General features: G+C 41.1%; 1 protein-coding gene across 4 annotated transcripts in view; it reads right to left on the bottom strand.

Annotated features, from left to right (window-relative positions):
• The window catches only part of adkb (adenosine kinase b), a 134,827-nt gene extending 122,543 nt beyond the window's left edge, over window positions 1–12,284 (bottom strand). Inside the window, exons 1-4 of one of the 4 annotated variants that reach the window (XM_085416568.1) lie at window positions 12,073–12,284; window positions 11,780–11,916; window positions 8,137–8,211; window positions 7,993–8,046 (exon numbers count right to left, since the gene is read on the bottom strand). In XM_085416568.1, coding sequence (XP_085272694.1) covers window positions 7,993–8,046; window positions 8,137–8,211; window positions 11,780–11,829 — 179 coding nt within the window. In that variant the 5' untranslated portion in view covers window positions 11,830–11,916; window positions 12,073–12,284. Of the gene's footprint in view, window positions 1–7,992; window positions 8,047–8,136; window positions 8,212–8,829; window positions 8,954–11,779; window positions 12,041–12,072 lie in introns of those variants that run through there. The other 3 variants (XM_085416565.1, XM_085416566.1, XM_085416567.1) reach the window with 3 other exon arrangements.
• Window positions 12,285–14,755: the final 2,471 nt, after the last annotated feature.

Here is a 14,755-nt window from a genome sequence, read left to right as displayed (position 1 = left end):
CGAAGAATGAGGCATATAAAAGTACTGAACACAAATGAGTCATGATTCAAACAGCCACAGAGGCCTTGTTCCCGTCCTCTGACATCTTCTAATAGACTACAGTAAGGGATGAATGTTGATTTGTACAAAAGCATTAAAGTATCGGCATCGCTCGGGTATCTCAATCCACTGGGGCAAATCCCTTTTTAGCTAAGAAAACCTTCCTCGAGTACCTCGGTGCAAAAGAAAGAAAGAAAAAGTAGTGCCACATCTTCTCTGCAGTGACACTTTTTGCATCACAGACTGGATACACAATTAATGACTGCACAATTACATGGTCATAATGGGTGAGTAATTGCATTAGAATGCAGAAACGACAACTGTGCGTCCCTTTAATAATGGGCCAATCCAGCTTCAGCAGCAGCAGCAGCCCATTTGTTGGCATTAGCTGAGGACTGCTGTTTGTACTTAATTAGGCTGCACTCAAGGATTAGGCGGTGGGGGCAAAATCTGGTCATGGAGTATGAGTTCATATTATTTCCTCTAAAATGTCACAGGTTTTTGGCTTCGCGCTGCAGAGGGTGGCGTTGTTTGTCACACTGTACTGCGTGGATGTGGGAAAGGGAGTGTGAGAGTGTGTGTGAGGAAATGAAAGGGAGAGAGAGAGAGAGGGACACACTGAGGGAGAGAGGAGTGGGAAGAGGGAGTGTGTAAGCAAGGATGGGGCTTCTGGTGCTCTCTTGAGGATTGAGATTTGAAGCCGGAGCACAAAGCCTTTGAGACATTCCCCTTATCTTGGAGGTTGATACCAGGATCTCAGTGATTCAGAGCGCTCCGTGTGAATAATTCCACCAACACCCCCTACTGCGGGGACCATATGGCCCAGTGTGAACTTTAAATACACGGGGAGTGCTGCTGCTGCTCACCAGTCAGGCCTCCCATCTCTACCCCCGCACAGGCTAGGTGTAGAGAAATGATCGGCACAGATAGTGCACTAACTAGCCTTCATGTTAAAAAAAAAAAAAAAAAAAAAAAAAAAAAAAAAAAAAAGGGCTGCTGCCATCAGTGGCTTTTTCCTGTGTGGCTGCTGGGGGATCAAAGATGACTAAAAATAGCCCTGAGCATGCTTTTCTGAACTGAACATGCTGTATGTACTGGCTGAGACGCCCACATTTTAATTATAAAACGCTCTTTAAAAGCGGGGAGTTGGAGGGAGACGAGGTGAGGAGGGGGTAGCAGCGCCCACATGCACAGAGATGTAGATTGTGTTTGTTACGCCCCCTTTGACTTGTGATGTTTCCTTCTGGCACCACCTGCTGGCAGTGGCCATCAACAAGCGAGAGAGAGAGTGGAAGAGAGGAATTCAAAGCTCCAACGAGGACAAGCCTTAATTGTGATTGCATCAGCCATCTCTCATAATGCAGCATGTATGCTTTTAAATGCAGAGAAATCAAGCGGCTGCACAGCACGCTGACAAATTTCATCACACAGAAAGCACCAACACGGGAACAAGGAGACCCTGCGCTGTTTTTTTCCCCCCTTTCTTTCCAGTATTTGAAAAGTTTTCCTCTTTTATAATTCACAAGGTCTACATTCGCATTTCTTACAGCTGAGTACGGCTCTGGCGAGCACGTCAGATTCACGCAAGCGTCCCAAATTGCCAGATTCACGGTTATCAATAAAACATCAAGAGCAGCGCGCCTGGTCGCTGAACGTGTTTCTGATGTCTCAATTACCGGTTGAGTGCCATTAATCTCTGCTCTCTTGCTTTGGCTCAGAGGTCGGCTGATGGATGCAGGCCCGTGACCTTTGTCCTCGGCAGCGGGGGGGAGCCGGACATGCTGACCCGGTAGCTGCCAGCAGAGGTGAGTTTAAGTACTGTAGTACAGCACTCAGCGTTACCAGACAAGGGAGCTGGGAAATAAAAGGATTGGTGGGTGGGGGGTGTGTAATGTGTCTACACACTCAGTCAAGCATGAGTACATCCAGTGAAGTGGCACCATGGCAAGCACATGCAGCTCCTGCACACATGCATGTGAGCAGACACAAACACACAAACACACAACAAGCAGGAGTGTCTGTCCTTATGACACCACAAGGATAGCTCCACAGGGGAAGGGAGGGGGGGGTTATCTAGCACTCACGATTCACTTCATTATATATTAAAAACATAAAAAATAGAAAGAGAGGAGAAGAGTCAAGTGTGTTTACAGAGCAGAATCTATCACACACACGAACCCGGGAGCCAAAGTGTTTAGCATGTACTCAGCGAGAGAGGCCTTTGTTGTTTTTTCCCCCAGTAAGCAGATTGAGCTGCATGGCAGCAGCAGGGGTGTGTAAGATGTACACAGACAGCAGGGTGTGTTAGTGGAGAGGCACCTCCACTGATCTCCTGTGTCGTGTGATGATGTGTGTGTGATGTGTGTCTCAATCCAGCGCTGATCCCCCTGAGTCAGCCCTGTCAGTGATATGAGCCTCCCACCCTCCTCCTCCCCCCCACCCTCCCCTATCCTTCGCCATCCGGAATGCTAATAACAGCCAGCCACTAACACTGCATCCCTGAATTATTCATGCAGCAGAGGGTCACACGGCATAATGAGGAGTTTACTCTCATTCTGGATGCGATTGTGATGCTGCTAATCTGCATTTAGCACAGAGAAACAGAGAAAAGGAGGGAGACGGGGTAGGTGGTGGTGGGGGGGGGCTGGGGGAGAGGATAGGATGAGCACTGATGAACTTAATTGCTGTGAGCAAACAACTACTGAAAAGAGTCACGCCATCATCCAGAGATGAGAAAGTAAACAATTAATTATCATTGGACAGAGGGAGTCATAAAACAAATGTTTGAACAGCACTAATATTCAGGAGCCAGCTGATTCCCCCCACCGCCGCCGCCACCACCCCTCTGAGGTGACAATACTCTCACAGTAAAAAATGACACGCTCATTTGATACACTAATAATTATTAGCGCTAATATGATTCACTTAACACTCCCAAGAGGGTTTGGGTAGATATTATATTATGAAATGCTGCATGTCCCACATTATAATCTCCTGCAGAAAGAGGCGTGTTTTCATTATGTTGACATGTTGTTTCCTATGGAGACTTCTTTTTTAGGGGGGTAGAAACAGCAGGTTACTGTTGCCCCCTGCTGGTCATATAGGGTGCATGCCCCATATTCTGCAAAGTAATAACATATTAAAAAGAATTTTGCTGCCAAGAAATAAGTGACAAGGTTAAAATATAAATATTCGCCACGTGCTAATGAGACGAATACTGCAAATGATCAGAATCAAATATTTTAAAAAAGCAAACACTACAAAGAAAAATTAGACATGACCTAAGTAAAGAACACAACTTTATTTTGAATTTAGTAATCTTTGGGTTCATCTGGTCACAACACAAAGTCAAACGTACCCCAAATCTTGGCACATGACAAAGAGCCTTTAAAAATCCTGCAGGAATCAAACTCATATTTGAATCCACACGATGGCAGCAACAGCTGCAAAAAGTCAGAGGGAACTACAGTTACGACAGTTACCCACTGAAACTCTGAATTTAACATGTCTAAGCAGGCAGAGAGGAAGTCTCACGCAGCTCTTTGGTTAGTTGGTTTCCTCTCATACCTCGATTTCAAAACAACCAGAGGCTTCGCCTGAAAAACCAGCATCTGCTGAAAGCAGACCCTCTCAACTGCAGCTCACTAACCACAAAAAAATATAAAAATATATATTTTATATTTATAATATATAAGAAAATATAATGTGAACAAACAGTACAGTATTTTGCATTTACTCCAGCCTGACAGACTAACCACCACACTGTGAAACCAGGAATAATATACAGGTACCGGCAGAACTCGCAGCTGCTTTTTGAGGAGGAGAGACTGATGCTGTCACTCATACAAGATAATAGCACTGCTTAAGATTGCATCATGTAAAAATTAACTACAGGTATATTATAGTTTGAGGGCTTTGATGCATTACAAAGGAGAAAGAAAGGATGCAGCAGTTGGCAAAGGTGAAAAGAAAAGAAGCATTATGAAACAACAGAAAGGTCACGCCCAGCAGTGAACCGGGGCTTGTGGTTAAATGGAATGTAGCAGGAAGTTTGGGTTGTTTTTCTGTATGGCAGATTTCCCCGCCACCCCCCACCCAAATCAGAGCAGCAAATAATGATTGTTTTCATTCAAATTCCTGCATCTCTCGATTATTTTTTCAGTTAAGTTGATCAAAATTTTGTTGCAAAAAACATTAAATATCTTAAAATGTCAGAAGGTTAAGTGCTAGATGGAGTTGAGGTCTTGCAATTTTCAAAATAACAGTCTAAGAACAAAAACGTGTTTAATTTACTGCGACAGAAAACAAAAGAAAACAGCAAAAGTCAGTGAATTTTGGTGCCTAATCCATTACTGAATCACTAAGAATACGCGGCTGAATCTTGTTACACCAAAAATAAGTCCCCAGCCAGTACTAACATGGATGTAGATAGTTTCTACTGTCCAGCAGGCAATTTCTCAGCAACAACAGGATTATATGGGCTCTGCTGTGACTAGATAATTGAATTCAGGCATGGCCACAGCGCACTGCATCCAATGATCTCGCTCCCACCAGGGTGATGGGAGGAAAAAATGAATCGTGTTACACTCTGTAGATTCGGTAGCGCAACAATGGTGTTAGTTGACTGGACTTGTAAGTCCTTTTTAGTAATGAAGTTATTTGTCACAACACTTCAGCGGACTTCTTCTTCTTCTTCCGTAAGCCAATGACTTTGCACGTGACTTCTTAGCAACCAAACCAAACCTCAAGCAAAGCAGCATTAATAGGTACACTGTGGCACATGCTGCAGCGTCGAAAGTTAACGTTCAGAATGATAAAAATACTGCATGCTTACTCAGATATGCATTGACTGACATGATGACAGGCACGCTGGTGTCTATAGCATTGAGGGGACGTGCATTGAAATGCATTGTGCTGGGAATTAACCAGCAAAGCTGCATGTTAATCCTGCCCTGACCTTGTGCAGAATGTGTAGAGAACAGTGTCTGTGGGGCTAAAGATAACACCGCTGCCTTTGTGCTGAAGGAGAACAACACTGCTGATGATGCTGCTTTGTGCCGCTGCTCCTGCCCAAGGTCACATGTGTCCTTTTGTCAAGTAACAAGACCCGACAAGGTAGCCCATTGTAAAGTACAGATGATCAGATGTACTGATCTGTCTTTAAACTCTAACTGCATCGTTATGGTGCTTCATAGTTTTATAATGCCTTCACAGATTTACTACAGCATGTAACAGCTACACAGTAGGTGGTTTGCAGTGGTGTAGTAAAGTTTATGGACTAATGCAGCCTGGTACGGATAGGCTATGTATCCATTTGCATTATTATTCTACAGTACTGTACAAAAAGTCTCGGGCCACCCTACAATTCAAACGTGCTTCAAACTTGATATTTAAGGCTTTACTGTCATTTCTTTAAGTAATCTTCAGGAATATTTCTCCAGACATTTCGTTGGATACTTGCTGTTTTTCTCTGTCAAGATGATCCCACGCTGCTTCATTAATGTTGAGGTCCAGGTCTGGGGAGGCCAATCCACGACTGATAGTGTTCCACTTTATGTTTTTCTATCCACATATGCTTTTACTACACTTGCAGTGTGGTTGGAAAGATTTTCAGTCCAGTTCATCAGTCATTTAACCTTCAAGACCATCGCTGTTCTTCAGCTACCAGTTGATGGATCAACTGAAGAGCCAAATGCAACTCTCAAGTTCTGTGTCAGCTCTTTCCTGGATGTTTCCTATTTTCTAAGGACTTTCAGATACTGATCACCTGTTGTGGAAAGTTTTGTAGGTCTGCAACTTCTTTTGTCCTCCACTTGTCCAGTTTCCTCACCATATGCCAAATTTTCTTTGGGAATCAACTTGCTGTTCCAAAAATAAAATTTTATGCCTGTGAATGTGTGTTATTCAACTAAAAAAAAATGGGAACAAATTATGTTTTTTTTTATGACTGGTTGCAGTAACAAAGTGGCTAAAGATACTAAATTTAAAATTGGTTCGTTGCCAAGTTGTCTGTTATGTGCAGACTCTACAGTGGTTCAGCCCTTGAGTTAGATGCCTTTTATATATATACTTGATTGAGTTGTATGTCAGTGTTAAATGGCTGAACAAACAACAAGAAAGGGTACAAAAACTGAACTGAATTGGACTCATTGGAAACAGCAGCTTATAGTCACTTATCCTAGAAACATTACAAGAAAGTCTGGCTCCTTGGAAGCAAAATATAAAGAAATGAGGGGTGGCTCAGTAGTTCTGCACAGTCAACGGTAGCAGTCACCAATTTTTGGTTTAAGCTGGTCTTTTGAAAATTTAAACATTATGGTTTTAAACTGGCTAAATGTCTATGGATAGGGTTTGGGAAGCACAATCACAGCATCACAGTATGTTAGCCGATGTAACATCTGCAGTGCAGAAACCCCAAAGCCAGGACCACTGCTCCACTGGAGCTCCCAATACAAATAAATATGGGGGTTATTTTGACATGAGTCAAATTTTCCACTGCTCCGTCACACTGAATCCAATACAAAGTTTACTCAAGACATTAAAACGTCTTAATGGACAACAAAATCATTTTTCTTTGTCTTTGCAAAAGTGCCAACTGTTCAGAATTTGACATCTTTAAGCCATTTTATTGTCAAATTGTTAAAGTAATGCTAGTAACAATTAACTGTACATGTCCAAGGATTCCCACTGGCCTCTCCTCATTTGTTAGTGCCACTATCTGGCTTATCGTACTTAAAACAGACCGTTTTACACAATGAAAATGCCGATTCTGTTTTCATAAAGACTTTTTTAAAAAACTCAACAGGGCACCTTAAACACTGAAGTGCTCCAGTAGTAATGGCCAGCAGATAACTGTTGACTGAGCAGGTTTAAGGTGTGAACGTTGACCAGTGTGATGTAATAAAATTGTCTAAAGGAGCACTTCAGCTCAGGTGACCTGCTACTGGTTAAACGAAAGGCCTTAAAAAGTCATCTGTTGCACTTTTATTGCTAGAGCGAACTGAAAGGCAGCAGGCATTGGGTTACATTTGGTTGCAGAGACACAAATTGCCAATTTAGGACAAAATGAAATGTTGCCGTCAGAAAATATCCATCATGCTTTAAAAATAAAAGAGAGCTGGATTCACAGAAGAGGTTATTCTGTCCCAGTGAATGGCTTTTTTGATTACATTTCAGACTTGGCAGGCAAAGTAAAGTCATAAAAACTCAGAAAACCTGTGATTTTTTTCTATTGCTGCTTGGGTAATTATTAAACATCTCAGTTCACTCACACACTAATAGGCAAACCCATAACAAATGTTTACATATGCTAAATGTGGAACATGTGATTTACCTCTCAGTGTGAAAACTGTTTAATCCTTCAAACTTCAAAGGGAACCCCAACACCTCCCTCTCTCACACCATGTTCTTATTTACAGATGGTGCACATATTTAACATCTTCAAAAAAAATTCACACAACAAATTCCCTGCAAAGGAACCATCTGTACCTTATCAAACAGAAGGAAAAGGGTGGTGTAAGGTCAGTCAGTGATTAAAGCCTAGTTCTTTGTTTCTACAGAGTGACGGGCTGCAAGCGGGGGCATGCCACAGTGTCTTTGAGGAAGGATATAGTGTTACTGCTTGCAATGTGACGGAGGCGTGTTTACAAGAAACTCACAACTCAGAAAAACCCTTACTAACTTACATTTGCCACAAGGCAATTGTAAATTTAGAGGTTATTTATAGCCTGGCATGGGTTCAGAGCTGGAAAAATGTGGGCGTGTAAAGTTCTGAGGCTGCCAGCTACCCGGGGCCAATGTATGAGTTAGCTATTTTGAGCACAGCTTACAGTGTCAAGATGGTAGTAGTGTGTATGAATGGCTAGTGTATCCCTTATTTGGTTTCACATGTTTTTAACTGTTTGCATTACACAAGCGACTGTAGCGTGGGTTACGAGCGAAGTTTTAACTCACAAGGCTTTGTGTCTGTCTTCTGCGAGGATCTGGTCATTCGGCTTCAGTCCAAACCTTTCAGGAAAGGGCAAGCAAACAAACATTAAGTGTGTTCTGAGCATGCAGGATGATTTAAGGGGAAACAGATGAAGCATTTAGACTTACTTGTCAAGGAAATCTTTGTCCACAACAGCTGAAATGTCGAGCAAGGGATTTCCCATCCCAAAGAGCATGTTTTCACTGTGGGGGAGACAAAAGCATATTGTGTTATGGAGACTCCCACTAACATGCTCTGCATGAACAGGGGGAACAAACAGTCTGTTGTGATACAGAAAATCATCTGTTTGTGATTTGGTCAATTACACTGGAAGGACCCATAAAGAGCATCTCTTTATGGGAAAATTCAAGCTACAGAAACATAAGCGACTGAAAACTTTTAAGCTTATAGCAGAGTAATTAATGAATGAACTGTTTATGACTCCTGCAGATGATTATTATGCCTTTGATACCTATGTGTCATGCAAACGCTTTAAAATAAGGTTTTCTTAGACTACAGCTACAGATTACCCATTTACCTAAAAGTATGAGGTAATAAGATATCATAGCGGTCAAAGTATACTCCCGAGGACAGAGTATGCTTTCTGAAAGTTAGGTAACAGCTCAGAGCACAGGGAGAAATACTTGGCCTTTCAAGCTCAACATGCCTTTATCCATCTCAACAATAGGTGAGCTCAATGCTTTCAATCAACCCACTGAAAGTCTGGCAGTGATGTTAGCTCATGCTTTAAACAATAAAGTCATAAGAGCAGAAATGCTTACGGTGTAAACAGAGGAGGATAATAATCATGTGGCTCTCACCTTGGAGTTGGCATGTCAGAAACACCTGCAGCCTAAACTGATTATTACTGAAAGGTCAACAGCTTCCTTCTTTGGTTCAAAGCAGCGTGTTCTTTGACTACAGGAACTGGAGCTGCACTTTGGCCAACCCTGACTGTTGGTGAAAGAAATAGGCGGGCCTTAGCGTCTTTTAGCCATATGATTGGCTGCTGACTCTCCAATGTTGAAAGGCCTTGGATGATGCATTCACAGGCAATGGGAACTCAGCAAAAACGGTGGACCTCTATTACAAACAGAGCACGGCCACATGCATTGTATATAAATATGTATAAATTTCAGTTATGTTTTAATGATTATAATTTTTTTTAAAAATGAACACTCGTTTTTCTAAAAATCTGAAATATTAAAGAATAGTTAGCGAAGGAAACTCTTTACTTTTTCACTTGTAACCTGTCCACAAATGGAATAAAATAAGAATAAATTAATTATTTTCCATCACACATATATCACAGGTATATTGATCCTTTAGATTCAACAATGCTTATAATTTTAGTTCCAAATAGTCTATCCTTGTGCAGAATTCTACTTAAGCCTTTGTCTCAGGAAGTCGAGTAGGTTGTCTAACTATCAGAAGGTTTGTGGATCAATTCTACAGCTACACCATAAATGTATATATTAAGACCCCGGGTTGCTCCTGATATATCTCTGTGAGTGTGTCCACAACTGTTAGATAAGCTATTAATAGGTATAGAAAAATAAATAAAATAAAATAATTAAAATAATAAAATAGCCTGTGTATGTCTTGCATACTGCCTGTTTTTAAGCACAGGATGAAAATAGGCACCTTACTGAAGATAATTTGTGTAGGAACACACCTCATACACTTCCCTTCTGGTTGTATGACTGTACTTCCTGCACTATAAGCTGTTTGTTCTAATTTTTTCTAATTTGTTCTAATTTTTTCAGTGTTGAATATTTAAAGAAAAAACAAAAAAAATCGAAATGAGGATGTTGTCCCCGATTAATATTACTGTGGTTAGGTCCTAAACCGTTGCACCATTTCATTCACATTCCAGTTTCCTTCCAAAGAGCTGAATGATGACTTTTTTTTCTGTCATTTGCCAAATACCTGCAAACTTTTTGGCATCAACTATGCAACAGTTTGTTTTTTCGGTGAGTGTCTTATAGAGTAGTCAGACAGCGTTAACTGCTAAGATTCAGGGTCTGAGCAGTGTTATCTATGGATTTGCTGAGCGCACGGCCTGAAAGATGAAGTTCTGATGGATGAGTAGTTTGTGGTTTTGTAAACAACTGAATCCTTGTTACCATTTCTATGTTAAAAATATGACTCATGTGTGAGATGTATGTAGAAGCAGTGAAATAACTGTTGAATGAGGAATTCTATAAATGACCCATCCAGTGAGTCTGTGAGGACTTGTGGTTAATGGGCTTCTCTCTTCTTGTTCCAAGTTAATCAAAGTTAAATATGTTTGGGCTTGTGGTTATGGTTGCACTGAGAGGTCAAATGCACTGCAAACTAAGAAAACATCAGCAAATTAAAAAAGGCTCACAAAACACAATGCATGTAATTTAGGGGAGACGATAACTTGAAGGAAACATGCATCTTCAGCACTTTATGAATCGTGTGATTAGAACACACATTATTCTTTTTCCTCTGTGCTGTTTTTCCCAATTTATTGTGCTTTGTGTGCTTTGTTTTGTTTTTTTCTGCACCTATTCTGTTTTATTCTACTTCGGTTGTATTTTATTCTATTTCTGTGGTGTTTTATTTTACGTCCGTGATGGTTTATTCTACTTCCGTTGTGTTTCAATCTACTTCCATTGTGTTTTACCTTACTTTCCTTGTATTTTATTCCTCTTGTATTGTTTTTTTAATTCTACTTTTGCTGTGTTTTTGCTGCATTCTTCTGTTTGCTCGTATTTTCTTTGTTTGCAGTGCTTTTGAGCCCTCGGGTCTACCACATCCGGTAGTCCCGCTTAAAAAAGATGGTGTGAGTTCACAGCACAAACACAACCTCTGACACAACCGCTAGAATGATGTTATTGTTAATATTGATTATTGCTCTGTGCGTGAATGACAGAGATAATATGTGAGAAAATATGGGCCGAGAAAAAGATATTTGCCCCTGGGCCAATCATAGAGATGATGCATCCTTCAGTGTGACCATTTAAAGGCATGTAACAACCTCTGCATGTCTGTGTGTTTAAATGGGTGTAAAAGCACTGGCTCGGCCCACGTGCCTCAGATATTTATGCTGACATTTAAGTTTTCCTAAGTTTCCATGAACGTAGCACGCTTCACTTCACACCGTGTTCTTTTAATGTCAACAAAACAGATCAGCTGTGTGCGCTGCAATATGTTGAGCCTATACTGATATAAAAAATATAAACAAGAAAATGATAAAAAACATACAAACGTATCCGTTCCCTTTACATGTTTCATATTACTCAATGAAAGTTGCATTTAAAAATCTTTTGCATTTGTAGCTCCTGCCATTTTTTTTGTGTGAAAATACAGCATTAAATAGCGTCCTCTCAACTTCTTGGCTAACGTTAAAGTTTGTCCCCAGTACCTTTCATTTAAAAACACGATACTCTGCAGATTGCCCACACACGACATTTTTTATGCATGTGTGTGCTTTATTTTTTAAAGGGGCACTTCCAAGCTGGGTAAATGTAGCGGAAATTCTTGTTTTCCAGTCATGTGATGACGAACCCAGCCTTTTCCCGTTAGCTGTGCTCCGTGCTGTTTTAACCGAGCATAAACGCTAACTACAGCGTACACATCCAGCTGATGTAACGTTCAAAGGTTAAGCCGCCCCAGTGCCATCACTGTGCACCTCCCGCTCTCAGTTCACCACGGCAACAGAGACATTAGCATCGATTAACAGCTAGCTGCTAGCTACACCGTACGTCGCATATGTTAACACAAATACTTTCGGGTTGTTACCTTAACGCCGTCTTCCTCCCTGTCAACATGTTCGGTCCTTCCTCGGACATTTTTTAAATCTGCTGCCGGTTGTGCCGTCGCCGTGGAGCCAGGGAAGCTGCTGCTAACTGCTGGAGACGGGATTCAGCTTCCTGCCCCTTCAGATGATGATGATGATGAAGAAATTAGTCGACAGCATGCAACGACAGAGAAAGAAAAGTAGCAAAAATAAACATAAAAATGAGGGGAGCTAGTTACGGCCCGATCGAGCAGCCACTGTGCATTTGGACAGACATGTGGAAAAAAATTGCTACCTCTCGTTATCGCTTTCCCCCCTTCCTCTGCTCCAACTACTTAACTTCAGCGTCACCGTCATTTTTGGATAGGAGACATAGCATGGATCAAAGTTAACATGCAGACAGCCACAGTAGTATACTAGCTTTGTATTGGAAATCAAAAGTGTCCAACATGGGGCCCTCGGGCCACAAGCTGGCCACCAGAGGATCCCATCCCACACAGGGTTGCTTTGCAAAATGTGGGGTAGTAGTGAAGTCATAAAATCCTCAGTGGTTTCAAATTAAAACACAATTGACAGTTATGTATGTAAATGTAAAATTTCTTTTTGAGGTAGACAAATCGAGTCACAAGAACAAGAATATTGTTTACTTACTTACAAAGCATATATCTGAATGTGTTTCTCTGTTACAAAGTATGAATGTGATTTTATTTTTATTTTATTTTTTTTAACAAATTGTATGAATCAGTGTAACTTAGTTGAGGTGTATAGAATTCAAAGCTTGCCACTTTACTGGGCAAGCTTTGACCTAAAAGGTCTATCCATAACTTATCTCAGGCTCAGATCTTTTTGCAAATGTCAAAGTGTGAGAACGTTGCTGGTGGGTTGTTTTTTTTTTAAAGAGGTGGCTGTGGTTAAGGGGGTAGAGCAGGTCATCTTAAACCACAAGGTTCCTGAGTTTGCGCCTAAGTGTGAATGCTATGTTAAAAGTGCTCACACATAGAAAACAAACAGGGTATGTTGGTTTGGTTTGGTTAGCTCGGCTTGGATTTGCAGATAGATTTGTTTATTTGTTGGTGTGGCCTTACATCAAGTTGTTCTTAGGTTTTTGTGTGACTTGGGGAAGATGGATGGCTTTGGTGTTTTGTTTTGTCCCCCTTAGACAGGGCATAACAAATGCCTGTGCTATAAAGGAATTATTGTGGAGTGAAAACACAGCTCAATCACACACCAAAAAGATTCTGGATTGCCACACATGACCTCTATGTTTGTTTAATTCAATAGAGTTCCATTCAGTTCAATAGATAGTAGTTTAGTAGAAAACGGATATAGTTTCCAAAAGAAAATATAAGCCATTTACAGAACAAGCTAGCTGTATATGAAGTTGTGTCATCTGTGTAAAAATGCACATCAAAGATATGGTTGGCAGAAATAGTGTTTTTTGTGTATTTGTTAAATAAAAAAAATTCAATGAAGCCTTTGTAAACTGCTGACAACCGGAAAGATAAGTACTACTAACAACCGGGATAGACTTCAGGCCCTGAAATGGTTAAGTTACACGTAAAATGAAATTATCTGCCAGTCAGTCCTTTGTGGGTTTTGCATGTTGTCCCTGTGCCTGTGTAGGGTCTTTCTGGCTTTAATCGCACAGTCCAAAGACATAGATGTTGGGTTAAGATAAGATAAGATAAGATAAGATAACCTTTATTAGTCCCACACGTGGGAAATTTGTTTTGTCACAGCAGGAAGTGGACAGTGCAAAAGTTATGACGCAAAAATTAGAATACAATAAGAATAAATACAGTACACAGCTGTACAGAATAGAATAAAATAAAATAAAATACTACATACAGTAGAATAAAATAGAATAAAAATATACAATAAGATAAAAATAGAATACGAATGCTATATACAACTGAGTAAAAATACAACGATGCCAGAAAAGATTATTGCACTTAGTGTTATTGCACATGTGTGGATGTGTGTGTTTGTTCAGTTAAAGTCTTTGTTGTGGAGTCTGACAGCAGTGGGGAGGAAAGACCTGCGAAATCTCTCCGTCCCACACCGTGGGTGCCGCAGTCTCCCACTGAAGGAGCTGCTCAGTGCTGTCACAGTCTGCTGCATGGGGTGGGAGACGTTGTCCAACAGGGATGACAGCTTAGCCGCCATTCTCCTGTCACTCACCACCTCCACTGGCATCCTAGAACAGAGCTGGCCCTTCGGATCACCCTGTTCAGTCTCTTCCTGTCCCCAGCAGAGATGCTGCCGCCCCAGCAGACCACACCATAAAAGATAGCAGAAGCCACCACAGAGTCATAGAAGGTCTTCAGGAGTGGGCCCTCCACCCCAAACGACCTGAGTCTCCGCAGCAGGTACAACCTGCTCTGCCCTTTTCTGTAGAGGGCGTCTGAGTTATGAGTCCAGTCCAGTCTATTGTTCAGATGAACACCAAGGTACCTGTAGCTGTCCACAGCCTCAATGTCCATACCCTGGATGTTCAGTGGTTGCAGTGGAGAATGCTTGTGCCTGCGGAAGTCTACCACCAGCTCCTTGGTTTTACTGGCGTTAATTGTGGATTCTAAATTGGTCAAATGCATGAGTGTGAATAATCGTCTGTTTGTATTAGCTCTGCACTGGACTCGCAGCCTGCCTCTCACTCCATCAAAGCTGGGATAGGTTCCAGCCTATGTTATTGTGTTAACTGGGTACATGTTGGCTGTTATGTCACCCTAAAGCACAACACCTCAAAGTATCCAGCATTGTCTGAACGTTGATAAGTTTTTTAGTGTTTAGATTATGGTCATTTTGTGTTGTGGAGATTCAAAAATGCCTTTGTGAGTTAATAAAATACAAAATGATTGATATAGAATACTTTGGTTGGTAACACATTCCTAATAAAGGAAAGATAAATAATTCTAGAAGAATGAATGAAATTCAGAAAATAAATCTAACTATTGTACAGTACTTGTGTGTGTGTGTCA

This window comes from Rhamphochromis longiceps, linkage group LG8 (genome assembly GCF_057381845.1).
Source record: "Rhamphochromis longiceps isolate RC_006_pf linkage group LG8, R_longiceps_female_GT1.1, whole genome shotgun sequence".
Classification (NCBI taxonomy): domain Eukaryota; kingdom Metazoa; phylum Chordata; class Actinopteri; order Cichliformes; family Cichlidae; genus Rhamphochromis; species Rhamphochromis longiceps.
The sequence above is the reverse complement of the archived record's forward strand: the minus strand, read 5'-3'. Positions and strand labels throughout refer to the sequence as shown.